The sequence below is a fragment of the Phascolarctos cinereus genome, unplaced genomic scaffold, assembly GCF_003287225.1.
Source record: "Phascolarctos cinereus isolate Bilbo 61053 unplaced genomic scaffold, phaCin_HiC Scaffold_726;HRSCAF=1367, whole genome shotgun sequence".
In the NCBI taxonomy this organism is placed as follows: domain Eukaryota; kingdom Metazoa; phylum Chordata; class Mammalia; order Diprotodontia; family Phascolarctidae; genus Phascolarctos; species Phascolarctos cinereus.
Genome location: NW_027556098.1, coordinates 318288828 through 318316726, shown reverse-complemented (window position 1 = coordinate 318316726; position 27899 = coordinate 318288828). Strand labels below are relative to the sequence as shown.

Below are 27899 nucleotides of genomic sequence, written 5' to 3'. Positions count from 1 at the left end.
GGGGAATGAAATTTGTCCAAGATGCAACAATGAAAATATGGAATTAGTAACATGTGAAGATAACCAATGAAGAGATGATGTTCATTCAAGGTAGCATGTGGATTCATACCTGTTGTCTGCTGAAGTTCTAAGAGAGCTTTGATTGTTGAAGTAGCTGACTGTGATTCACTGGATACATCCTGATAAATTATGGTAGGGCTAGTCTCCATTGCAATTTCATGTTCTGACCAATCCTGACGCCGGGAAGCAATTACATGAACTACAGGCTGGGAATCTGTTTTATATTAAGTTATAAAAACAAAACAAAAAAATCTTCATAAACAAAGATTTTTGTATAAAATTATTGGATTTTTAAACATTTTTTGTTCTACCTTGATATTAGATACAAATAACACAGAACAGATATTCAATATTATAAATTATAAAGCTAACTTAGGGTTCACTAATTTTACCTCATACTATATATGTGTATGTATGCATGTGTGTGTGTGTCTGATTATATATACATATATATATATAGAAATATGTGTACAACAAATTATTTTTATATTACTAAAATCTTTTCCTGTTTCTGAAAATGACTTGTGCTTGAGAAGCAATGAAAGACGTTATTAGGATATGTCTGGCCAAAAAAGGAGGTCTGATCATGTAATGACAAAACAATAGTTGGCCTAAGTGAGAAAATGGCACTCTGAAGATACTAAAAGAACCAGAAGAAGGAATCAGCAGATTATAGGGATGCTCTATGGAAGATTTAACAATGAGAGCTATCTGGCAGGAAGCATATGGACAAGAGTTGAACAGAATGAGGTAAAGGGAAAGGTTATTAGAAGTGAAATTATAAATCCATTAAAATATTGAAAATTTTTACTGAATAGATATCAAAATTAATCAACAGTTCTTAATTAAATGTTTCTTCTGGGGGAAGTAGAAAGAACACAGGACTGGGGCTCTACCACTAATGAGTTACAAGACCATTAGCAAGTCACTTACTTCTGTGCCTCAAGACATCTCTAAAATGAAGGGACAGGACTAAACGATCATTAAAGTTTCTTTTAAGATTGAAAATTATGTGATGTAAGAGATGAAAGTACTGGGCTAAATAAGCTGTAAGGCCCCTTTGGGCTATAACATTTTACAGTTCTATAATTCTGTACTATGTATAAGGCACCAGGCTATATTAAACATAGAAAAGTGCAATGCATATCTCTTGACCCTTGGGAATGCAATTCCTCCTCAACTGTGCCCCAAGGACTACCACATAAGGGCACCACAAAGTTTTCAACATCTGTCAGACACTGAGTGAACAACTAGTTGGAAGAAGTTCATAATTTTAACATTAGATTATACTATGTTCCTTTCAATGATATTTTTGAGTGAGATATGTTTTCATTTACTCGTACTTTTGCTATGTCAATAACTTCTCAAACTTTCTTATTTGCTACATCATATCTTCGTGAAGCTGGGTTTTTAGCAGCTGTTGTGATAAAAAGCAAGCACTGCATGAAATTAATGAGGAACAGAAAACGAGGGTGTGATGTTCAATCTGATTCCAAGGTTTAAGGAGTTGAGCAACGTCCGACAGATGCCCATATCCCAGTAGTAATCGTGTTTAAGAATGAAAGAAAAATATTATTTTTCTTTCAATTTCTGTGCATTTTTTTTTCAAAGAGTTACTGAATTGTTAGGACATAAATATTTACTAAGTTGTCTGGCCCCAAGTACTTAATAAATGAAACATTCATTTCTTTTGGCCTAGGGGCATTGTAAAAAAATTACCAAAACACTAAAGGGAGCCAGAAACCAAGAAAGTTTGGGAATTTCTGCTCTAGGAACTTACAGCATAGTAGAGAAGATAAAACATGCACACATAAGGATACCTAAAACTACATGACATCAAGTGGTAATCAGTCAGTTAACATTTATTGAGTGCCTATATGCTAGGCACTGTTTCAAGTGCTAGGGATACAAGGAAAAGAAAAAGATAATCCTTGCTCCCAAGGGGCTTTCAGTATGATGGGAGAGTCAATATGTAAATAACAATGTAAGCTATATATAGGTTAAATTGCAGATAATCAACAGAAACAAGATACTAGCATTAAAGGGGATTGGGAAACGTTTCCCATAGAAGATGGGCTTTTAGCTAGGACTTTGAAGCAAACCAGAGAAGACAGGAGGCAGAAATGAAGAGGGAGGAAATTCCAGGCATTCATTTATTCACTAACTGAGGCAGTAAGGTGTCATATAGTTGCTAAAACGCTGAACTTGGAATCAGGAAGACCTGAATTCAAATTCTGACACAAACACTTACTTAACTGTGTTGTTCTGGGCAAATCACTTAATATTACTAAGTCTCAGTTTCCTCATCTGGAAAATGAGGGTAATAATTACACCTATTCCCAGGATTGCTGGGGAGGAATAATTGATAGCATATGTAAAGTACTTTGAACATCTTAAAGTGCTCTATATAAATGCCTGTTTGTTGTACTTGTTCTTATATGCAAAATACTATGTTATCCTCTAGGGGAGTTAAGAGTTTTGATAAGACTTAGTCCTTGCCTTCCAAAGAGTCAAACAAGATATAAGATACAAACACAGATAACTAGAATGCTAAATATCACATGCTAGATACATAGAGTTGCAAACAAATTGCCATGTGAAGTCCTAAGAAGAAGGGTCCAAAGGGGTCACCCACAGTGTGATGTAATTAAAACTATGAACTTCTTCCAACTAGTTGTTCACTCAGTGTCTGACAGATGTTGAAAACTTTGCAGTGCCCTTATGTGGCAGCCCTTGGGGCACAGATGAGGAAAAACTGCATTCCCAAGGGGCAGGAGATATGTATTGCACTTTTCTGTATTTGATGTAGCATGGTGCTTTACACGTAGTACAGAATTATAAAACTATAGAATGTTATAGCCATAAGGGGCCTTACAGCTTATCTAGACCAATACTTTCATCTTATAGATCACCTAATTTTAAGAGAGGGCATCATGTTAAAAAAAGAAAAGTAATATTTTAGTTGATCTTGAAAGGATGCATAGGAATCCAATAAGCAAAGGGAAGGAGAGAAAATATTCCCAGTACAGGGACAGGATAGTTTGAGCACAGAGGTAGGACAGGGCACTAAATGTTTGCAGGGCAGGGGTAAGGGGTGGAAGTAGCAAATAGCAGAATGAATCAGTGATATTCCATTCAGCACACTTAGATGGTGAATCTCAAATTGGCACAGAAGTATTATTCTGAAGTGGAAATGCCATTCTCATTGGCAGCCATGATGAAGCCAGAAGTTCTAAACCTCAAAAGAAAAATGAACTGGGTTCAATCCAGAGAATAGTTGCTAAAGATAAGAGTGTAGAAGCTAAGCATCACTGGGATTGGGTAGTGAGAGAGAGAGAGAGAGAGAGAGAGAGAGGGAGGGAGGGAGGGAGAGAGAGAGAGAGAGAGAGAGAGAGAGAGAGAGAGAGAGAGAGAGAGAGAGAGAGAGAGACAGAAAGAGAGAGAGAGAGAGAGAGAGAGAGAAGAGAGAGAGAGAGAGAGAGAGAGAGAGAGAAAGAGAGAGAGAGAGAGAGAGATTTCCTCTGGCATATTATTTCTGAGTTCATATATTTACTTTTTCCTTAAAATGAACCCTAGAAATGTACTCTCATTGTTTAGATTGTGCAGAAATGAGAGAAGAAAGAAAAGAGGGAACAGATTTCTGATTTGGGCATCTGGTTACGATGAAAAGATGAAAGAACAGGGAATTAGGAATCTGGTGCAGCAGTTCTCTGAACCCAGGGAACCAAATCTCTGGGGTCAGAAGGTTTGGGGATGAGAAATCTGAGAAGATTCAGAAATTAGTGAAGGAGAAAGCACTGGGACCTGGGGCAAGGACCCATGAATGGTTCCAAGAAGGAAGTAGAATCCCTGGGAAATTCAATTATACCATCAAGACCTAAGGGGGAAGGGGTGAATGAGAGATGGGCCTTGAAGGAATCACGGGATTCAGATAAGCAGAGAGGAGACAGATAAATTAGCTCTATCCCACATGAGATGACTTTAGAATCAGGTCACGGGGTGGAATATTAAAAAAAAAAAAGAAAAAAAGAAAAGAATGGCAAACTTTCAATCCTCTAAATACCGTTTATTTCTGAAAGCCACAAAGTTCCCAAAAGAGGGAAAGAGGAGGTAGAAAGACACTGAAAAATTAAACAAAATCAATACATAATGGGGTCTGGAAAATGTAATTATGGTTTTGAGAGAGTTCTTTCTTATTTAAAGAATGTATTTTTTTACCTTAATACTCAAATATCACATACTCTCCTCTGAGGACACACAACTTTCCTTTATTTGCAATTTTGAAATTATGTGCCAATAGAGGAGAATGAAGTTTACAATCAATGCTAATGGTCAGTTCTGAGTTCCATGTACAAAATATAATTCATATCAATTCTTCTAAGTAAACTGAATATACAAAATTCCAAAGAGAGAACCAATAATATAGGGATCATAGGCTTTATATCTATAACTTTACTCACAGATCTACTAATTCAATTCTTGGATTTTACAAATGGAAAATTGAGACCTGAGCTTGAGTGACTTGCTCAACAATATCTATTAAGTAGCAATCAATATTCAAACATAGATCCTTTCACTTTAAATCCTGGGCCCTTTTTTAACTACACCATGGCTACTTCTTTTCATATAAGTCTAAAATCTCCAACCACCGGAATGTTCTGACTAAAGTACTTAATGTATTTCATGGCAGTACATGGTGATACCAATTAGCAAAGGGTGAGATTATAATCCAACTGGAGAAGATGCTATAAATACCCAAACAGAAGGAAATGGAAGGAGAACTGGATCAGTAGTGAAACAGTGGGAGAGAAGAAAAGGATAGGCAATTTCCACATCAAAAAATATTTTAAAAAAGATCATAATGTCAAAATGAAATCTGGCATTCTTTTCCTCAGCAAATGCTGAATTACAAAGAATACACAGAGAATACTATAACCAACTCAAGAGTCACATGTTAAAAGTCATTACTTTTCTCTGAACATATACCATCTTGTCAGTGAGAATTATGAAGGGATTTGGAACTATGTCAAAAGAGATCTTACTGGGGGCAGCTAGGTGGCGCGGTGGATAGAGCACCGGTCCTGAAGTAAGGAGGACCTAAGTTCAAATCCGGCCTCAGACCAAACACCTGACACTAGCTATGTGACCCTGGGCAAGTCACTTAACCCCAATTGCCTTAAAAAAAAAGAGAGATCTTACTGAAGGGACTATGGATGGGTGTCTAAAGAAGAGCACACTGAGGGGAGACAGAATCGCTACTTTCAAATATCTTAAGATCTGTCATGACGAAGAGGAATCAGACTTGTTCTGCTTAGCAATGGAAGAAAATGGAGAAGAGGGAGAAGTTACACAGAAATAGATTTCAGCTCAATACCACCAGCACATACTTCCTAAGAACTAAAAGTTCTCAAAAAATAGAATGGGCTGCCTCAGGGATAAGTTTCCTATTGCAAGAAGTTTTCAAATAGCCACTGGAATACTGCTTGTCAGAGGTATCATAGACAGGACTTGTGTTTCAAGTCGGAGTATCACTAGATGAGCCTGAGGTTCCATCTAACTCTAAGATCCTCCCTGTCACTGTTCAGTACAGTAGATGGTTATACAAGATGGGAAAGCAAGAACTAAAATATTTCTGGCATTGTTCAATTATAAGCTCCATTAAAGCAGAAAGGCAGTTTATTTAACTTTATTTAAAATCCCAGAGTTTAATAGGGGACCTCACAATAGGCAATTAATCAATGTCTACTGAACTGAAAGGAAACAATAAAAAGTCACAAACTCATCTGCCTGCCATAATGCACATTTTCATTATTTTCTCAGAGGGTCAGTTATGGTAAGGCCCAATCAGCATCTCCTGCGTGGCCTACTGGTGAGACTTTTATGTATTTCCTAAGTGTATAGGTAAGCTTAGCACTGATTAAAGCTGGTGGCTATTTGAAAGAGCACCCTGACTAGAAAAAACACACCTGGACTGTATTCCTAGCTGCCTCTGCTAACATAGCTGCCTCCTATTTGGGAGCCTCAAGGGAAACCCTTCTGGAGATGGTCCTACCTCACTGAGCTCAGCACCTGTTTCTTTACATTGTTTACACAATTATGAGAGTCTTCCTTTGCTCTGCCTTCTCAGGGTCACTGACTCTTGCTTTGGTTCTTCATGTTAATCAGTCTCCTCTGTCAGGACCCACTGCTTGCTACCTTCATGCCAACAACTTCAGCACACCAACCTTTTACTTCTAAGCACCCCCCAAATTCTATGCTGACCATGCTTTTGCTGAATGCTCCACAAACCCCAATTCCTGAACTATCCTAGCCCTGCTGCCACACAGTTGGTCCTAAATTTGTATGGATCCCCAAATGCCATAAAATGCTTAAGTCCACACCCTTGAAGACTCACAGGCACCCCACACTATACCACAGCAGGACCAGATCAAACTGAACACCACCCAAGTCCCTCCTTCTAATCTTACTTACTTTTCATTCTTTATTCTCTTGACTGAAGGCAGACTTAGGATTCTCTGCATAAGAGAATGCCCTATAATATAGGGAGCTAAACACACATTTTCCTTGCTAGTACATCAAAAGAGAAGCAAGAGATTTTAAAGGCAGAAGGAACCCTAGACATCGTCTATTTTAACTCCTTCATTTTATAGATGCGGAAACTGAGGGCCCAAGAAACAAAAAGACTTGGTCAAGGCTACAGAGGCAGTAAAACCCAGGTCTCTATCATCTTCTCATGTATTCCTATCTAGCTTAAGGCTAATCTCCCATTAGTAATTCTCTTATTTAGAGAATATTAAGATTACCTCAGTGCAGAAAATTGGAGTACTGACAGTAGGGCAAGCCTATTCTGAGTGCTCATAAGACACCTCAGACCCATGTTTTACAAGTATAAACCCCTGTCATGAAAGGAAAGAACAAGCTCTCTCTCTAATAAGAGTTTATTCTTGTTCAATAATAACAGCAGCAACTGTTTTCTATAGTGTTTCCCCCATAAAACCATGTAAGGTAGGTAAATGAAATATTATTACCCCCATTTTACAAATGAGCATACTGAAGCTCAGAGCTGAAATGACTTTGGCAAAGTCATAAAGTTAGTATCAGAATCAAGATTCAAACTCCAGGTTTTCCTGACTCCATGTCCAGTATTCTTTCCTTACACCTCAGAACCAGGTTATGCCCTAGTCCATGCTACACAAGGGCACTAAGGGATATATAGTTAACCAAGCCTAAATATAACACAATAGTCAAAGAAGGAAAGCCAAATGTAGCTTCAGACAGGAGAAATGGGTCTTCAGCCTCATCATGAATCACAGCTATTTGGTTATTCTTTTAACAGTCAGGTACCATTACTGAATCTCAAGAAATAATCCAGGAGTAAGCCTTAAATTCTTCTTCTCTTTTGACCCACAAGAGCAGTCACTAACATTCTGGAATGTGTATGGAAAATTAAGGGATAGGCAGGCATGGGAAAAATTCTTATGGTCTTGGAGCAATGATGGGCTCTTTAGAGAAGGGAAAATCCTGGGGTCCAGAAAATTTGCAAAAGAAAATAATTGTTTCGAATGAAAACTCAACTACTTGGTGAATATAACTCCTGCCAGATGTGATTTTATTGGTACAATACTTAATCTTCTATAGGACTGCCAGCCATCATAGGATCATATGATCTAAAGTTGGACTTCAGAGAAACACCTGGTCCAATCCCTTTCATTTGACAAAAGAGGAAACTGAGACCCATGGAAGGAAAGTGATTTGCTCAGGGTCACACAGGTATATTAAGTAGCAGAGCCAAGATTTAAACCCTGGTTCCTCAACTCCAGATCTAGTGTTCTTTCCATTGTATTACGTTGTATCCCTTTCTCAAATTAAAAATATAATCTCCTTTTTACCCTACCCTTTCTGCCCCAAAGAAAAAAATAGTAGAATGAACATAGGATTATCAGTCAAAAGACTCTGGTCCTATCACTTACTAGTTAAGTGATCATAACCAAGGGCATATACATCAGTACACCTCTATTTCTTCATCCATAAAGTGAGGATAACAATCCCTGTTCTTCCCAATTCAAAGTATTATAGTTATAAAGATAAGGAAACTAGGAACCAGAGGTAAAAGGACTTGCCCAAGATCACATAAGGTGAGTTTAGTAGACCCTGAAAAAATTGTTAAGAATAAAATTGATTAATACATATGAATGTTATTTATATGAGCACTATTCAAGTGTAAGTATTATCATCTAAGAAAATTGGTTTGACAGCCCACTTTGCTGGAATACACTGCCTATCATTCAGAATGCTTATGCACTCTTCTGCACAGTGAAGAATTACCTTAGGAAGGTTTCAAAAGTGGGAGATATGGGTTATGTTCCAGAGGGTTTATGATCTGATGAAAATAATGGGAAAAACAAACCATCTCAATGAAGTAATCTATTACAGAATCACAATGTCAGGGCTAGAAGGCACTTCAGCCAACACCTCCAGTTTACAGATGGAGAAAATGAAGCCAAAGAAAAGGTAACACGGATGCCTAAGGTTGCACAACAAACTGATGGCAAATCTAAAAAAGAATAAGAAAAATCACTAACTCAGCATTTTGAAATGCCATGACTGCAAAAAATGAGAGATGTTTTCCCAATGTGTAGAAGAGTTATCTGTAAACGAGAAATCTGTGTATTTGAAAATCGTTTGAGTATGGCATGAACCAACAACTCAAAAGGCTGAGATTATATAGTATGTGGATGCAGGCACAATTCTCCTTTTTATTCCCATGTGAGAAATCTAAAATTTAATTTTATCTGCAGAAGAAGAGCTTCTATTATAAAGGCAAACTGGTTTCTTACCAAAGATTCTATAGTGAGTTCTGTCTAACTAAAGGTCTTTAAGATATCCACCTATTGGTGAAGCCAAAGGGATAGCCACACTTCAGGTAGGGTTTGGATTAACTCACTTCTAAGGTCCCTTCCAATGCTAAGATTCTCCAACTATGATTCTCTAATTAAAAAATAAAATATAGGGAATATAAAAAATAAAATAAAAAATAAATAAAATAAGAAAAAAGCTTGTCTGCTAGTCAAGTTAACAAGAACTTATTAAATGCTTACTATGTACAAAGTGCTGGGGATATAAAGGAAGACAAAAGATAGTCCCCGATCTCAAAGATTTCACCATCTAATGGGGGAGACAATATGCATACAACTACGTAAGACAAGATATATAGAGGATAAGTTGGAGATAATCACCAGAGGAAAGGTACTAGCATTAAGAGGAATTGAAAAGGCTTCTTGAAAAAGCTGAGATTTTAGCTGGGACTTGAAGGAAGCCAGGAAAGCCAAAAGGCAGGGAAGAGGAGGGAGAGAATTCTAGGCATGAGGCACAACCAATAAAAATGCAAAGGGTAAGGAGACGGAGTGTCATGTTCAAGAACAGTAAGGAGGTCAGCGTCACCACTGGCTGAAAAGGTGGAAAAGGAGTGAAGTTATGAAGGGTTTTAAAAGCCAAACAGTTGACAATAAGAATGTAATTTCCAAATATCAGCATATAACAAAGTCTAGAAGTTATTTGCTGGATTATCAACATTCTATTATATATCACATAAAACAAGTATACAACCAATTGCAGCTGGGAATAGGTGATAAAATAATAGTGAAGCCAGGGAGAGATAATCCTGGAAGACTTAATATGCCAGAAACTACTCAGCAGTGGTTTGAAGGAAGGGGTTATGTATGGTTTGGAAAAGAGAAGAGGTGGGAAGACACAATGGGGTTGAAAGTGATGTTTCAAAGAGAAAAAGGAATGAGTAGAGTGAAGCAGATCCAAAAAGTCCCATTTTCTAGAATGATTTAAGGTTTACAAGTACATTTCTTACAACAACCCTATGAAGTAGGCAGTGGAAGGATGTGGAAGGAATGATGCAACTTGTAGAAAGTGTTAGGGGTAAGATTCAATTCCAGTTCTTCTGACTCCACTGCCAGTACACTTCCCACTAAACCATTAGGATTATATAATGCAAAGCTAGAAGGGACCTTAGAGATCATCTAATCCAGTGGTGTCAAACTCAAATAGAAATGGTGGCCATTAATCTGTCCATAAGGATCCCTGCAGGCCGCATACTGATTTAGTTTTTACATTGAATATTATCTATGTTTTATTATATTTTATTTATTTTGTTAAACATTGTCCCAATTACATTTTAATTTGGTTTGTGGCATACTTGAGTGTTGTGGGCCATAAGTTTGACACTTTTGATCTAGTCCACCAAGAGAGTGGAACTGATTGCCCAAAGCAAGTGGCAGAGCTGAGATTCAAACTCAATTTCCAGACTCTTAAGCTTAGTGTCCTTTGTTCACTACATCACTGCATACCTGGAGCAGAGGATCTAAACATGGGCACAGTAGAGCTGGGAGGACTTTGGTAATTAGCAGACTTGAATAAGAAGTGAGAGGCTGGTAAAGGGTTTTGAGGTTATGATTAGGAGTTTAATTTGATTCAAGAGGCAAGTTGGAGTCAATATAGACTTCTAATATTTTAAGATGTACATTTCTATTGTCAAACATTTGCCTCCCTCACTCCTCACCTAAGGTCAAGTTTATCTCTCCTCAAATCCAGGAATAAGGATTTCAAATAGTATTAGATTCCATCTACTCATGTCCTTCTCTTTAACTACCCAAAATAGGTGAGAAAACAGATTTAACACTAATCACTTGGGAATCATGGCTCTAAACAGATATGAAATACCTGTCAAAAATATGGCCTAAAATTTCACAGTTCCTTGACAAGCATTGCCATGCAGGACAGGAAAAAATATTTTATTAAATTCATGATACATCACATAAATTATTTCTAGCTCTGTGACCTTGAGTAAGTCCGTTCCCTTCTCTGGGATGTAGTTTCTTCATCCATAATGAGGAGTAGACTAGATGATCTCTTAAGGCTCCTTTCCAACTCTCAACATATGATCTTGCCTCTTATCAAACATTTAGACATGCTGAATAGACTGAGTTCCCCCTACCCCACCTCCCAAAACTCAAAATCTCTAAGAAACAGTTTTAATTACTTAAGTAAAAACTATGATAACATAATAGTAAAATAAAGGCTAAGACCAGTTTACACCGTTGGACAAGAGGCCAGGACTAGGAGACAGGAAACCTGGGTTCTAATCCCGTCTCTGTCACTAAATTATAATATTACCTTGAGTAAATCTCTGAGTCTCAGTTTCCCATCTGTAAAATGAAGAGGTTGGACTCAGTAAATTACCTCCTAGCTCTATCAATCTATGAATTCAGCTCAATTCAGTTAGCTGACAAGAATATATTAAGGGCTTATTATGTGGCAGGCGCTGTGCTAAGCATTATGGAGAGAAAGACAAACAAAAACCTGTTCCTGTCCTCAAGGAGTTTCCACCTCTCTGGAAGCCAGTCATCAAGTTGCTCTCAGGCTTTTGGTTTAATGGAAAGACTGGACAAGTAGTGCAAGACCTAGGTTCTAGTCCTAGCTCAACCAAGGAGTCTTAAAAGCCAACACAATAACAACAGATCATTTTGGTGGCCATTAAATATTCACAGAAGGCTTTCCTCCAAATGGCTCTAAGGGGTGGATTGTGTCAAGTTTTCTATCTCTATTGAACCAGAGGATAAAATGAGGTTCAGTGAAAGGGCATGACTAGCCCATGGCCAGACAGTTCCCAAGTCTAAGAGCCAGGCTCCTAGCAATACTCTCAGTCACCTCCTTTCTCTGAAATGGAGACTCATCTCTAAAAGGAGGAAAATGGACTATGTGCTCTCTATGGTTTTTTTTCCCAGCTTTAATACTGTATGCATTTATTTTGAGTAGTAGAAGCCAATTTTGTTTATCATCTAACACTTTAAAAAACTGCAAGTGGCTTTCATTAGTATGTACAGTAGTACTTCATTTTGGTCTTCACAAGCTTTTGAGGTGGGGAGAGAAAGCAGTAATTCCACTTTATAACTGAGGAAGCTGAAGCTCACTAAGAATAAGAAAATTAAAAAAGAAGAAATTGCAAGTGAAATAGCTTTTACCTTGGGAGCTTTGGGAGGATTCGGTAGAAGAGGAGCTACTGTCTGTATAGCTCTGTGGTTCTTCTTTCACCTCCTGAACAGACGTAGCCCCAGCCTCAGCAACCCTGGAAGCTTGCTGTAAGGTTTCCGTTACAAGCTGTCTTGTTTGCTCACTAACAACTGTGGCTTGAAATGTCACTGGTTTTGGTTTGATGAGAACCTGAAAGAAAAGTAAAAATCTGTCCAGCTGCAATTTTAGAGCCATTTAAAGAGCTAAGCTCATATTTAAGAAGTCTGAGCATGCTTTGAATTTTTTTTTGCATAAAACTAAAACAATATAAACCACATACTTAATGTGTTTTGTGTATAATTCATACAAAACTATGAGAATGTAACTTACTCTGTATTTCAAATATAGAAAAAACCCATGTCCAGCTTACCAAGTAGCACATCTCTTATTTAAAAAAAAAAGCCAAGATTCCCAATAGCATGCTCAAGGAATAATATGACAGGCTTGAACTACAAAGGATTAGTTTTAAGACAAGCAGGGTAAGGAACCAATAAATCATCAGAAACCCAACCAACATTAGACGGATTATTACAATTTGTACCTACCATCCATCCAGCATGAACACATTCACAGTAAACAGAAAGGGAGCACAGACATTTGGGCTGCAGCCAATTTAGTGCAGGAGAGCTGTGAGCTGGTAGTTAGCAGGACTAGAAGTTTACAGCCTGCTCCCTTTGGCTGAGTCAGGATCATCTTCTTGACAAGACTCATGGCAGTGATGAGAGATAGTTTTGCTCCTCCTCAGCTGACACTTGGATGTGATTCTCCCACTAACCACTATGTGACCAAGGGCCAGTAAGATCCCCTTTGTTTCCTTGCATGTCAAATGACAAGGTTGGATGATCTTGACTGCTCAGTGTTCCAAGAGCTCTGCTTGTATCAATGCACCATTTCACAAGATTCCTTCTAGTTGCAACACTATTTGTTCTAAGGTCCATCTAGCTCTAGGCTTCTGATGTTCTAAGATTGCTTTCCAGCTCTAACATTCTATGTTCTTTTTCCTAAGGTCTCTTCCTGTTCAAATATTATATGAATTTATGAATATAAAGATGAAATACTAGAAGGAATAAGTAACCAGAAGACTGAAGAGTAGGAAGAAAATTTTTGGGAAAATGATGGGATGCTTATAAATTTCATGAAAAGGATGGGCATGTCACTTTTTGATTAAATGAGAAGATAAACATCTTACGAAGGGGAGGGAGAAAATTTGGAATTCAAAATTTTATTAAAAAATCAATGTTAAAAAGGGGGGGGCCACAGCTAGGTGGCGCAGTACATAGAGCACCGGCCCTGGAGTTAGGAGGACCTGAGTTCAAATCTGGCCTTGGACACATAACACTCACTAGCTGTGTGACTCTGAGAAAGTCACTTAACCCCAACTGCCTCACCAAAAAAAAAAAAAACAAAGCCCACACACACACATTAAAAACTGCCATTAAATGTAATTGGAAAAAATCAAATACTCTTTAAATGAAAAAAAAAATAAGAGGACGAGAAAATATACATTAAAAATTAAGTTTTGGGGAAAAAGTATACAATCTAGCAACATACAAAAAAGTTACAAAACTAAAACTACTCCTTAATCCAGCAATCCTACTTCTTGGACCATAGCCTAAAGATGTTACGGTAGGAGGAAAAAGGACCTATCACTGACAAAATATTTGTAATTGTTTTATTTTTAAAAGTTAAAAATTGAATCAACCTACATGACAAACAACTGGTGAGTGGCTGAATAAACTGTAGTACTTAAATGTTAATGGAATACTAAGTGCCTTTAAAAAAAATAAGCAAATATGAATACAAAGAAAGATGTAGATACACAGACTGATGCAAAGCAAAACCAGCAGAATTCAAAGTACATACCCACATATACACCCACCCACACTCCAATGTATCTTTTTAAACAGAATGGCAACAAATCTTTACAAATACATAAATGGAAGCAATCAGAAGAGAAACACTCAAACTGTGATTGTTATTATTTTATCAAATTCTAGGGGAAGGAGACTGGACCTAAGATTTCACTGCCATAGTGAACTTCGATGAAGAAACGCCTTCTACTAATGCAGGCTGGCCCCTTCTCTGCCACTTAGGGTCTTAGAGAGTGGCCTGGGGCCCTGAAATTAAGCAGTCTGTCCTAGGTCACACAGCCAGTACATATGTGAGACAGAACATAATCCCAAGTCTTCCTAACTTCAAGGCTGTTTTCTCCTGTCACATGTGAATATACATATACACATAGGCCCAGAGGCAAATATATGTATGTATGTATGCATATTTATATACACATACATATGTATGTGTGTGTGTGTATGTAGATGTAACTTCTCACAAAGTTACACACACAGGTAGATACTAAATTACTATGTGTACAAAGTGTACATACATGCCACAGAGGCACACACAATCTATATGTACATATAAATGTATATCAAGTAATTATTTCCCTCATCTTCTTCAAGTAAAAATATAAAGAGCTGAGGTTTTATTTGGGTTCACACGCATAATCTATTTGCAAGCGTTAAGAATAGCTAGCATTACCTACCTCACTCACTGAGTGGTGGTGAGGTTCAAATGAAATAACATAAAAAAAAAAGATTTGTAAACTGTAAAGTGCTATGTAAATGTCACTTGCTATGCTTCTCTTGACCCAGTTCTGATAGTGTTCTTTTCAAATTTGCCTTTGAAACTTTCCAGATATCTTGAAATCAATTTTAGATTTGGCAAAATTTGTATTCATTAATATGCCTTCCTTGAAAAAAAAAAAGTATCATCTTCTAATGTACTGAAGGGACTTGCTTCGATTACTGGCCAAACAGTTGATGGTGTCTGTCAGGGGAGGATCGGCCTAGCTCTGTGAAGAAAGGATAACCACTGGTAGGTGAACTGACAGTGCATATATCTGGTCACAGTAACCCAGGATGACTATCTAGAAAGACTGTGGAGATATGGTTCTTAGGTCAAAATTAAGATGCAAAGAATTTACTCTGGGGGTGCTGAAGATCTGTACTCTCATCACCACCAGCCCAACCACCAGCAAAGTTGGTTCCAAAGGGATGAGACCCCTTCCCCTTTTCCAGTCAATGGCACATCCCCGAAAAAACAAATCTCTAAAGATATGTGGGCCAACCTAAAGGGCTGAGACATACCAGCCTTAAGAAAATAAATAATTCTATGTGGATTTTAGTGGGCCCAACCATAATTTAAAGTAATTTGTTTTTATTTTGGATAGAAGATTTAGAACTGGAAAGGATCTCAGAGGTCATTTAGTTCAACCTGTTCACTTTACCGATGAGGAAACTAGGGCACAGAAAAGTGAATGGCTCAATGATACAAAGTAGCAGACCAAGAATTAGAACTGCAGTGTTCTGATGACAATTCCAGTGTTCTTTTCACTATGATACAGATGTTGGAATACTGGATATGATGGCAACTTTTGAGTTCTTGGATATCTCTGACCCCAAAAGAGAAAACACAGAAATGAAATCATAGTATTTGACCCATATACCTGTGTTTTGCCTTGCTGCCCATAAACAATTTTTGTTGGGATGATTTTAGCAGCTGGCTGAACCGTAGAGCCTATTCCTTTTGGCTGAGTCACAATCATTTTCGTGATAGGTCTCGTAGCAGTGATGATAGCTGGTTTTGCTCCTGCCGGCACTGCCTGAATGGTCTTTTCCCCCTAAAGCAAAGCCGAAGTTTGCATATTAGATTTGAACCTTTATAGGGGAAGCAAGGGAAAAGACAAAATATTATGAGGCACAGTGCAATGTTTTACAATGACATTAAAGGCTTTCCATAATCTGGTCCCAACCTACCTGTTGAGCCTTTATTTCACACAGTTCCTTGCCATGCGCTATACAACATTCAGTTTGACTGATGATTAATCCTCGGAAGCAGGATCTGGGCCATATATATCTTTGTATACCCAGGGCCTACCACAGGATCTTGCACATAGTAGGTGCTCAAAAATGCTAAATGAGTTGAATTGAATTTGAACTGCACCAGAGCTTTTGAGGTGTTCTGTACAGACTCAGAGCACTGTTGGAACAGAGCTCAGCAGGTATCTAGGCTCCCTCGCCACCCCCTTGACTTGCACAGGTATCCCTTTTATAGCATCTCCAAAAAGCAGTCATCCAGCCTCTGCCTGAAGACCTCTGGTGAAGTGAGCCTACTCCACATTTGGACAACTCTGTTAGGAGTCAGTCTTCCTCTCTGTAACTCCCACCCATTGCTCCCAGTCCTGTCCTGTGGAGCCAATCAGGACAACTCTAATCCTTCTTCCACAGGACAATCCTTCAAATGCTTGAAGATAGTTATCATGTGCCCCTTAAGTTGTGTCTTCTCCAGATCAAACATTCTCAGTGCCTTCAACTGATTTTTCTATGTCATGGTCTTGAGTCCTTTGATCACCCTAGACACCTTTCTCTGGATGTACTCTAGTTTATCAATGTCTTTTCTAAAGCACTAAGACTGACGATGCTCTACACATACCTCTACAAATTTTGCCTCATTTCTAACCCAAACCTTTGCTCAACTCCCTATATCCCATGTCTTAGTTCCATTTCAACCTGCTGAAATCTTACCATTCCCTGCTTGAATACTACCTTTTCAAAGAAGACTTTCTTAATGCTTTTGATAAAAGCATTCCTTCTCTCCTAAAGACTTCCTGCATCTTGCTTGCATGTCTATTACATACTAAAAGATTGTTCTGAATGATGGTAATTTGCACATAAAATCTCAAGTATTAGAACGTAAGCTCCTTAAGGACAGAGGCTGTCTTGGATTCACCTTTGCATCTTTGCATCCCAGCACCAAGGTATAGGTCTTGCACACAACAGGCACTCAGCCATTTGTCGGAAGTTGAATGAATAAATACTCAGGATAAGAGAATCTTGTCAGAAAGGACCTTATTATTAATAACTACTCCTCATATCTCTAGAGCTCTAAGGTTTATAGAGCACTTTTTTCCTAACTCTTATAGCAATGCAGTAAAAAGAACACTGATTAGAGTCAGGAGATCTGGATATAATGCCTAGCTCTGCACTTCCTAACCATGGAGTGTTGGCCAAGTACCTTCACTTCACTGAGATCATGTCCTTAACCTGAAAGTGAAAGTTGGATCAGGTGACATATGTCCATTGTCATATCTAGCTCTAAATCTTAGGATATTAAGATATCTAATCCAACCCCCCATGCAAGGAAAGAATCTTTCAACCCCTGACAGTCTTCCTTTATTTGGATGATAGAATATAAGCTTCTTGAAGATAGAGACAATTTCTTTAGGGTATTTGTATCCCCAGTGGTTAGCACAATACATAATAATATACATATACTAATACATGGAAATCTCATCACAGACCTCAAAGCATTATACAGGGTATCTCAGAAGTCTCAGTGTAACATTAAGCTATTAAAGTTATTAAAGAGTAAAACTGCACTAAAATTTATGGGGTACCCAATTTAGTACTTTGAGGTCTGCAAAGATATAGATATAGATATATAAAATCTCATTTGATCATCACAACAACCTTGTGGAGTTAGATACCATTATCATTCCCATTTTAAAGATGTGTAACTTAAGTCTAAAAGAAGTTAGGTGACTCGTCCAGGATCATAAAACTAGTAAGTATCTGAAGCAGGATTTGAACTCAACCCAATTCCAAGTCTGGTACGCTATCCACCCATATGGGGTCGTGACCCACAGTTTAAGAAGTGCTGAAGGGGTCATGAGTGGAAAAAATTTAAGAAGCCCTACATTATATCACCTAGCTGCTCATTTTTAAGGTGCTTAATAAATGCTTGTTGACTGATGGATGAATTCATAATAAGAGTATCATCGCTTACATTCATATAACACTTAACAATTTTCAAAATAGTTGTATGTGCATTGACTCATCTGATCCTCACCACAACCCTGTTAGACAAGCTGGACAAGTATTATTATCCTCATTTAAGAGATGAAGAGACTGGAACTGAAAGAGGTTAAACTATCTGCCCATATTCCCACAGCCAATAAATGGCAAAGCTGGGATGACAACTCAGGTTTTCTGTGCTCATAATATTTCCCCACACTGAAAGGAATCCCATTGTATAACATGCCTAAGTGATGTGTCCAAAATTATCCATAGCCCAATTAATAGGCTCAATTTAATATAAAAAGAAAAACAAATTCCTCACTTTCTCATTAGTAATTAAAATACACTACACAATATACTCTATAGTATGCCAAGAATAAAGTGCATTAGACACCAACCAAATCCCTGCCTAAATGTTCCCCATAAGGGGAAAATACACTTAAGAGATAATGGATAGTTATCATTGGAGTGCTACAATGAAGGAAGGAAAGGAAGGAAACAAGCATTTATTAAGCACCTATTAAGTGTCAGGCACTGTACTAAGTGCTTTACAAATAATGATAGCTAATAGCAATAATAATAATAATATTAATAACATTTATATAGTGCTTATTATGTGCCCAGTGGTGTGTTAAGCACTTTAAAATTATTATCTCATATGATCCTCACAACAACCCTGTGAGGTAGGTGCTATTTATTATCCCCATTTTACTGGTGAGGAGACTGAGACAGGTGGAGGTGAAGTGAGTTGCTCTGAGTCACACGGCTAGGAAGTGTCTGAGGCTGGATTTGAATTCTGGTCTTCCTGACTCCAGGTCTGGTGTTTCATCTACTGTGCCACCTAGTGGCTACTAATGAACAGCAAATCAATCACTATAACACCTGAAAGTCTATAGTGTTTTTCTCATAATATTCCTGAAGAAAGCAGCGCATTTTTTATTTTTGTAAACAGAGGCCAGAGCTGGGGTCTGAACCTCAGTCTTGTGGCTCTATGTCTACTAAACCTTTCTGCTATATCCCTTGCCTCTCCAAGTCTCTAGAAGTGATAGAAGTATGAGTTGATTGATAGAGTAAGACAGCCTTCCTGCTCTTCTGAGGCCACATAAAATCATAATGAGCTGTAAGCAGGCTGTCTGGATAGAACAGAGTAGTACAAAAAATGAACAGGAGCAGATGTACAACTATCCTTCCAGGTTAGAACCCTGGAAGAAGGAGTCCAAGGGAAAACTCAAGGCGCTTCCTTTGTGTGACTGCAAGGGAGTCACCAGCACCTTCTAAGTTTGAGTTTACCAATATCTTCTTGTCACCATTTTCCTCTCCATGGACCGAAGCCAAGTGTATTTCAATGTTATGCACATCTTCAGTGACATTCCACTTAGACTTCAGTGCAGGAAAATCACACCAAACTAGTTTCATACTCGAAAATTTAAAAACCTGAAAAATGTGAAATCACAGGTCATATTTGTCTTTACTTTGTCTTAACTTTTGCCTTCATTTTTTAACTTTACTTCTTTGTTCTTAATTTGCAAACATGGGAACTAAAACTGCTGTTTTGATAAAAAAAAATCTGTAAGATCCCTGAATGAACTGGCACAAAGCAATCAGAGGGTGTTTATTGAATAGAGGATTTAAAAGTCAGAAATGACATTAAGAGATCAACTGGCCTAATCATCTAAACTTAAAAAGGGGAAAACTGAGGCCAAGAAAGAGCCTGGAGATTTGCCCAAAGTCATACAAATAATTAGTGGTAGATGTGGAACTAGAACTCTGGTTTCCACGCTCCCAAGAGAGGGTTCTTTCCACTATACCATGCTGCACAATTAAAGGTTAACAAAAACAATGTGCTTGAGCATGAGGCTCAAAAGCACTGCCTGGTTGCTAGAGTTATTTTAAAAATATGCAAAGTTTTTGCCATGCATTTCCACCCCCTACCTCCAACCTCTCCCTGTCCCTCACACATACACACATATACATAGACCAATCTTTATAGAAACAGCTTTGGGCAAATATGATATAGTCCATATGTAGATATCTACTCATTTGCAGATGAGTACACTTACCTATTGATGGCCAGGGTGGTCTTGCCCAAATATGGAGTCATTTACAACCACTCAAAGCCAACTTGCAGGATGTGTAGTGGAAAGCCTGTTATACATGGATGCTAGTCTCATTCCTCCCAAGTCATTTGTTAAATTAGTATTTCTAACAGCAGCCTGTCAGTATGGCGATCAAGCGACTACTACAGACAGGCCTGGAAATCACAGGACTCACAAAGAGCTCTCAGACCTATGGTGCCCCCCATATCTTAGCGGGATCCAGAGACCAAGCCTCACATTACCAACGTCTGGATCCACGTAACTACAAAAGCTACATTATATTAGGCTATAAGCAACTTGTTATCAGGGCCTGTGTCAAATGTATCTTCCTAATCCCCTATACTCAACAGGCCCTGTGTGCACACAGTAGAGACTCAGTCACTATTTGTAGAGTGAAGGAATGAGTATTTTGTTAAGCATCCCTCCCAGATTATTTTAAATTTTCAAAAAGGATTGATGCATTTCCTCAAGTGTTCAACTGAGGCAGATAAACACAGATGTGCCAGGGATCTCAGAGGCATGTGTAGTGTAACCTCTACCTGAGGAGGAGTTCACTCTACATTCTCTATGGCGGTTAGCCAGCTTCCACCATAAGGCCTCCAGGGATGGGGAAACTCACTACCTTTTGAGGCAGGCCATTCCATTTTAGGACAGTTATAATTATGAATAAGTTTCTCCTTTTATCATATCAAGTAGAAATCTCTTGGCAACTTCCATCTACTGCTTCTAATTTTGCATTCTAGAGCCAGGTAAGACAAATCTAATCCCTCCGTTGCATGAAAGCCGTCCAACTACTTGACAGTGATCATGTCTTCCCTGAGTCTTCTCTTCTCCAGGACAAATATCCTTAGTTCCTTCAGTGCTCCTCTCATAGTGTTGGTTTTCCAGTCCCCTAACCATCCTGGTCACCTTCCTCTGGATGAAATCTAGATTGCCACTGCCCTTCCTTATGTGTGGGCTAGAACTGAACACAAGACTCCTTATCCTGGACATGCTTCGTTAATGTCTTCTAACATCACGTTAGCTTTATTGGCTAACTAATTAAACTGCTGACTCATTTTAAGCTTTCAGTACTCTAAAATTCCCAAGAATTTCTCATAGAAACTATTATCTATCCATGCCTCCCCTTTCTGTTCTGTACCGATACAGTTTTTTTGTTTTGTTTTTGTTGTTGTTGTTGTCATTTTTTAAGCCCAAGCTTTAGGCATAAGACCAGTCTGGCTACCATGAAAATCTGAACATCCAGAATAAGTAAGACAGAATAGCAGATCAAGTACTGGCTAGGTTCTGACTCTCCTTAAATGCTGGGAGACCTCAGACAAATCACAACCTTAGTGTCCTTGGATATAAAATAAGGTTAATTCCTGACTGCAAGTTGTCTCACTTGAGATTAATGTTATGCCTGAGAAACTCTTTATTTTCCATTTAAAGAAGCTGTCACCTTCTACTTTCTACCTATGGTTCATAAGCATTGTCTCAAGGCTAAAACCTTTAAGCCCAGCTCTTTATATCAAGCTAGAACTCACTCTGTTATTTACTTGACCTTTTGGATTAGCTCAAAAAGGTAAATAATAATAAGATGGAATCAAATCTCCCCTAGTTAATTAAATCTTGGAATCACAGACTGTAAGAGCTGACCTCAGAGATCATCCAGTCCAAACCTGAGGAGAAATCTTCTCCCATATTCCCAATGGTTGTCCAGCAGCCTCTACTTGAAGACCTCCAGTGTTACCTCCTAAGAAAACCAATTCCATTGTCAAAAACTGATCTAATATGGTGTCCAGAACTGAACATAATTCCCCAGATGTGGTCTGACCAGGACAAAGCACTGTAAGACTATCATCTCCCTTAATCTGGATACTAGCTGTCACAAAGCCTAAGATTGCATTAGCTCTTCCAGTATTACACACACGAACTAGCATGAGTCCCTATGAAGGATTAATAAAGAACTGTGACTGCTAAAATATAGCAAAGGCACAGGGAGGCCTGAGTCCTATGCTCAAAGTCGATGTGGTCTCAGGCCCAGCCAGGGCTGCCTCCTCACGGCTCTCCCCTTTGCTGGACTGTGTCTCTCTTTCCTGTACGTATTTTTCTCCTTTCTGAGGCTGTGTCTGTCTATCTCTCGATAGCTCTCTGCATCTCTGTCCCTCTTTGATCTCTTGTTTCTGCGTTTCTTCTAGCCTCTGTCATTCAAGAATTCCATTTTCCCCAGCCTAGGCCCTGCTTCCTCCTCCGCCTGGGCCCATACGCTGAAACCTGCATCCATTGATCACACATAGGCACAGTTATGCCCTCTGAGAACAGTTCCTATGCTGTTAAGCCAGTGAGACTCTCCATCTGGAAGCAAGCTAAGCCTGTGAAACAAGGACCCATGCTTCACAATCTAGCAGACTGCTGCAGAGCCACCATAGCAATATTCAATGGGTTTTAGAAATTACTATGAAAAATGGCATCCGTAGGTGGTGTCTTTATAGTTATTACAGCACAGCAGTGGTAAATCAAAAGTTCAAGCCATCGTGGGGTTTTGACTTCTTTAAGCAAATATTTGGATAGCTGGCCCTTTAAGATTCTCGGTGGACTGCTGAGCCTGCAGGTCAAGCTCTTACTTACTCCAGCGTTTAGCAATGTTGTGACAACGTTTTTGCCCGGGAGGCCTTGAATGGTCGTTCCTTTTCCTGTGGTCTTTTGTACAACAATCACATTGGGCTTGGAAGTCATTGGGATGGTGGTGATTTTGGTGGTCGTTCCTTAGAGAAGGGGGAAGAAAAGGAGGCCCACGTTAAGAGTGATGATGTTGGATCAATTCTACTTAGGTTGCACACAATTCATACCCTTAATCATGTGTCTCCTTTGTATGAAGACAAAGGCTTCAAATATCTTACAGATCCAACTACAGTCATCAATTTTTACCCCAAAATTTGGCTCATGATAAACCTGATATGATTTAATTCAATTCAACAAACATTTCTTAAGCATCTTCTACATGCAAGGCACTATGCTGATTTTCGGTTGAATGGGACCAGGACTACCTAACTCTCTCACTTAATAGAAAAGGAAATGGTGGCTCAGAGAGCTTGCTGAAATCAAACCTAGAGTAAGTGGAAGACCTGAGACTTGCACTGAGGTCCTCCAAATGCTCCTTCCATTGTACCATGCTTCCTATGGACTACATACTTCAATATTCCCACAATCCATTATTTCTGTATCAGCGCTCCCACTACCAACTTAGATCCAACACCTCCATGCCTTAGCAGAAAGTCTTCATGAGTTGCTGTGAATGAAAACATTCATTAGCCTTAACCTTCTCCATATTTGCTGACGCTAATCTTTAGGCAATAGCTATTGAGTCTATTTCTAGCCAAGTATAAATATAGCCTATAATTGGTGTCATTTTTCAGTATATACTTAGTTATACTTTTTTCCTTCAAAGAAATAATAATAGCTCACATTTACATAGTAATTTAAGATTTACAAAACATTTCCCAAACAATCCTGTGAGGAAAGAAGATAGTCAGTACAAGTATTATTATCCATATTTTACAGATGAGGAAACTGAGGCACAGACTTGGTGAAGTGACCTGCTCAAGGCAGAATGAATAGCAGCAGAACTGGGATGTGAACTCAGGTCTTTTCATTTCAAGACCCTTTCTATTACAACATGCTAGGTTTTTTTCTCTAATTTTAGACACACAGCTTATATTCAAGTACAGTCTATCTTTGGAACAATTCAGTACTAAGAAAAAAGTCTTTCCATCATGGTAAGATATGAAAAGTTAATTGTCAAAGCAATCACACTGACTGGAGTCTACAGGCCAAGGCATTTGCTATAGAATCTAAAAATATGACTTGCAACAATGTATCCCTTTCACCAACAATTTTTTTCTTATTATCATTAAGTGATAAATCATTATATAAATGCTAATTAGCAAAGTCCCACCAAATCTAGTTTTATAGCTACAAAACTTCAGCCAGATGAGGAAACTGCTGTTACCAATGATAATGATGATGATAATGATAATAATAGCACACACTTACACAGTGTTTTAGAATTATAAAGCACCTTACGCACATTCTCTCATTTGACTGTTACAGGAGCCCTGTGAGGTAAGCAGTAGAAGGAGTATTAACCTCTCTGGGCCCCAATTATCTCATCTGTAAAATGGGATAAATGATTTACCAAGGTATTATAGTTAATAAGAGACAAATCTTAGACTCAAACTTAGATTTTCTGACTCCTAGTCCATGAATCTCTTATATAAATTGGTGACAAAGGTATTTAGGAGATTAGTGATATTGTATAATCTATATAAAAGGATCATATTCTGGACCAGGGGTTTATAACCTTTATTATATCATGGACTCTCTGGCAGTCTGGTAAATAAGGGACCCCCTTCTCAGAATGTTTTTAAATACACAGAATTACAAAGAAAACCTATTATGTTGAAATACAACTATCAAAATTTTTAAAAAAAATTTCAGTAACTTCAAGTTAAGAACCCTTCTTCTAGAACAGCCGAATTCTCTGTAAAAAAGGGACCAAATGGAGAAATCAGTAACTATTTATCCAGGATATACCATAAAAGTTTTCTCTGGTGCCTCACTGAGAAGTGGAAGTAACTCTGGGTTTTCAAAATCTATTCCAGATTGATTTTCAAAGCACTTCAAATTCTAGCCCCCAATTAAATAATTCCACCTTATTCCTACTGCCCTCTAACATATACCCTCCACTTTCATCAAAATAGTCTCTTCTCTGTTCCATAAACATGTTTGTTCCTGCCCTTGCTTATACACCTCCCTGCTTAAAATACCCTCTCTCTGGCTGAGATGCTAGATTCTGCCTAAACTAATTCCACCTGTACTTCAAAGCTTATCTTTAGTTCTATGAGCTGAAACTTTATGAAATGTTTCCCGGCTCTTCCAGGCCATTCTATTCCCTCCCCGCTCCAAATCCATAAGCCACAACACAGTTCTGTAATACAGTTGTTATTTCATGTGTCAACTCCATTACTCAATATGAAGTCTAGCAAAGAGATGAAACTACTATGCACACCCTCCCTAGCTCCCAAAGTCCAAAGGATGATGCTGGCACAAAGGCATTCAATGACACTTATGGACTGGTACTTTACTTTCATAATGTTTAACTAACTAAACAAATGCCAATATTTCCAGTGTTTCCAACATCCCTATTAGCTGGCACCTTCTGAATAAGTACAGATGTTCTCAGCATCTGTTTATTAATTCAGTGGACAATCATTGAATATTTACGTGCAAGGCTCTAACTAATAATCCTTGAATAGTTTTTATCGCTTTGTACAATTTTTAAAAATAGTTTTCAAATAATTTTTCCCATTTAGGAACACTCAGAGAATCACAGAATTTCAAGAGGCAGAAGAGACATCAAAGGCCATCTGGTCCAGTTCATCCCTCATGAAGTGGTCCTCCAGAATCTACAGAATGTTTCCCAGTTTCACTAACAAATCAGCTGAGATGCTAGTGATCGAACCCCAGTGACGTTAACTCCTTTGAGCGCGAAACTGTGTGGTATAATGGAGAAAGTGCTCTATTTGGAGTAAAAGGAACCGAGATTCAAACACTAGCTCCACCATGAGTTATTGCCAGTGTGACCTTCGCAAAGTCACTTTCCCTCTCTAGGGTCTTAGTCTGTTTCTCTATAAAAGGAAGGAGTTAAACTGGATGATTTCTAGGTTTCCTTTTCAGCTTTACCAGGGGAAGACTTCCTAGCTCCCTAATACCTACTCCAATAAAACACTGAAGTTCATACCACATTCAATAATGATTGAGAAATCCAATGAGAAACTATGTGACATCTTCCACCCCAGAACTACATTTAAAAAAAAAATCGATAGAAGCCCATGGGAAGTATCAACATGACCAGAGACCACGAACCTACAAGGCTCTGTGACCAGAAGCAACAAAGGCAGAGGGTTCCCCTGAGAAAGCCTCAGGGTGGGGACCTCAGAAGCCCAGAAGAACAGCAACATAACCAGAGATTAGTGAGACAGTGCTGCAGAGCTCAAACCTAGATCAGGACTGATAGTCTCAAGGGTTCTAAGTTCCCTAACACTGAGACACTAGAATAGCCCTGAAGATCCAGCATTCTGAGCCTCAAAGATCCAGGTAGGGCAAATAATAGGAGGCAGAGGTCATCACAAGGACCCAGGGGACCCAGAGCAAGACTAAGCAGGAGTAACCACACCACCCAAATATACAGCAAAGGACAGAACCTGGCCCTAACATAAAGCCCCAGTTCAATAACTAAAACTTGAGAGTTGAGTAAATAAAACACTTGCATGTACCAAAAATTACTGTAAAACCAACTCTATAATGACAAGCAATAACTCAAAGGAAAAGTAGATTTTCCAGCAAGATGACATGAAAACTCTGAAGAAATAAAAAAATGAAATAAAAGCTCTCAGTGGAAAGTACGAGAAGACTAATTAGCTTAGAAGAGAAAGTAGACTGGTTCTGTTGTGAGGGTTGAAGAGAGGAAAGAGAAGAGAGGGCAAAAACAGGAATATATATAGAAAGGAAGAAGAACAGGGTAGAACTTGCTATTTCCCAAAATTAGGGTGAGAAGAATACACAAACATGGAGGAAGTGGGGAGAGCACATATCAGATGAACCTCTCTCTGTTTGTTTTTGAGATTGAATCTCCCTCTCACCTAAGCCTTTCGGAAAGTACAGCAGCCACTCATAGGCCTGATGCCACTGGTGATCAGTACAGAAGCTTTGAGTTGCTCCATTTCCAACCTGGGCCAGTTCAACCCTCTGTTGAACTGTGGGCCCACCACTCCTGAAGGCTCACCATATTGGTGCAGGACTTAGTGTGGACATCCAATCAATTTTCACCCCACTGCAGTTCAGAACTCCTGAACTCAATCTTCCAAGCTCATCCTCCCCAGGAACAGGGAATACAGGTGTATGCCATCACACCTGCTGAACCTCACTCACAAAGTGTAGGCTGAATACAAACACACCCACTTCAGAGTTTGGTGTCAAAACACGTCAAACACAACAGGGAAAAAAAGCAGGGATGGGGAGAGGGGAAAAAAACAAACCTTCTGATCCCAAAGGGGCAATTAAAAAGGGAGGAAAAAGAAAAGAACTACATTCTAAGGGGATGCCTTAGATTGCCTCTTACACAAATGGAGAAAGGCTGAACAAATCATGGAATATGAATGTAATAGTAAAAAATGACAAAAGAGACAATTTCAGGAAATCCTGATAGTAAGAACTGATGCAAAGTGAAATGAGCAGAACTAGAGGAACAATTTATACAAGGACAACATTGCAAAGAAAAACTCTGAAAGACTTTAAAAACTGATGAAAACAATGACCAACACCACCTCCAAGAAACCTCTGATAATCACATCTCCAAGCTCCTGACAGAGAGGTGGCAGACAAGGTGTAGACACACATTTTTGGATTTGTCTGTTGTATGTTGTTTGACTATATTTATTACAAGTTTTTTTTCCCCTTTACTTTCAACTAACAGGGGACAGAAGGTGTTGAGGAAGAAAAGGCATTAGCAATAGTGATGCCTGAAAAAAAGGGCCACTGAAACATTTTTTAAATGCACAAAAGGGAACAGAAGGAAGTTCTGAAGGAAGCCCAGATAAGCAGATCAGTTTTGAAAATACCATGTAGAATTTATTACATATTTTTTTTAAAAAGCAACTAGTGCAAAGCGAAGAATAAGTTTCAAACAGGACAATTTTTTGTGTTCTATTGTACGTACGGAAATGTTTTGTTTTGTTTTTGGCGGGGAGGCAATCAGGGTTAA

The 27899-nt window shown here is 38.6% G+C and overlaps 1 protein-coding gene across 8 annotated transcripts in view; it reads right to left on the bottom strand.

The window, feature by feature from the left end:
• Nucleotides 1-27899, bottom strand: part of EMSY (EMSY transcriptional repressor, BRCA2 interacting) — a 90689-nt gene that overhangs the window by 17512 nt on the left and 45278 nt on the right. For all 8 annotated transcript variants that reach the window (XR_002325120.2, XM_020989525.2, XM_020989530.2 and 5 more), the window contains 4 exons: nt 22706-22842; nt 15650-15823; nt 12093-12291; nt 110-274 (listed from right to left, as the gene is read on the bottom strand). Coding sequence is in view for 7 of the 8 variants with exons in the window: in XM_020989525.2 (XP_020845184.1) it covers nt 110-274; nt 12093-12291; nt 15650-15823; nt 22706-22842 (675 nt within the window). In the remaining variant the exon portion in view is untranslated. The remainder of the gene's footprint in view (nt 1-109; nt 275-12092; nt 12292-15649; nt 15824-22705; nt 22843-27899) is intronic.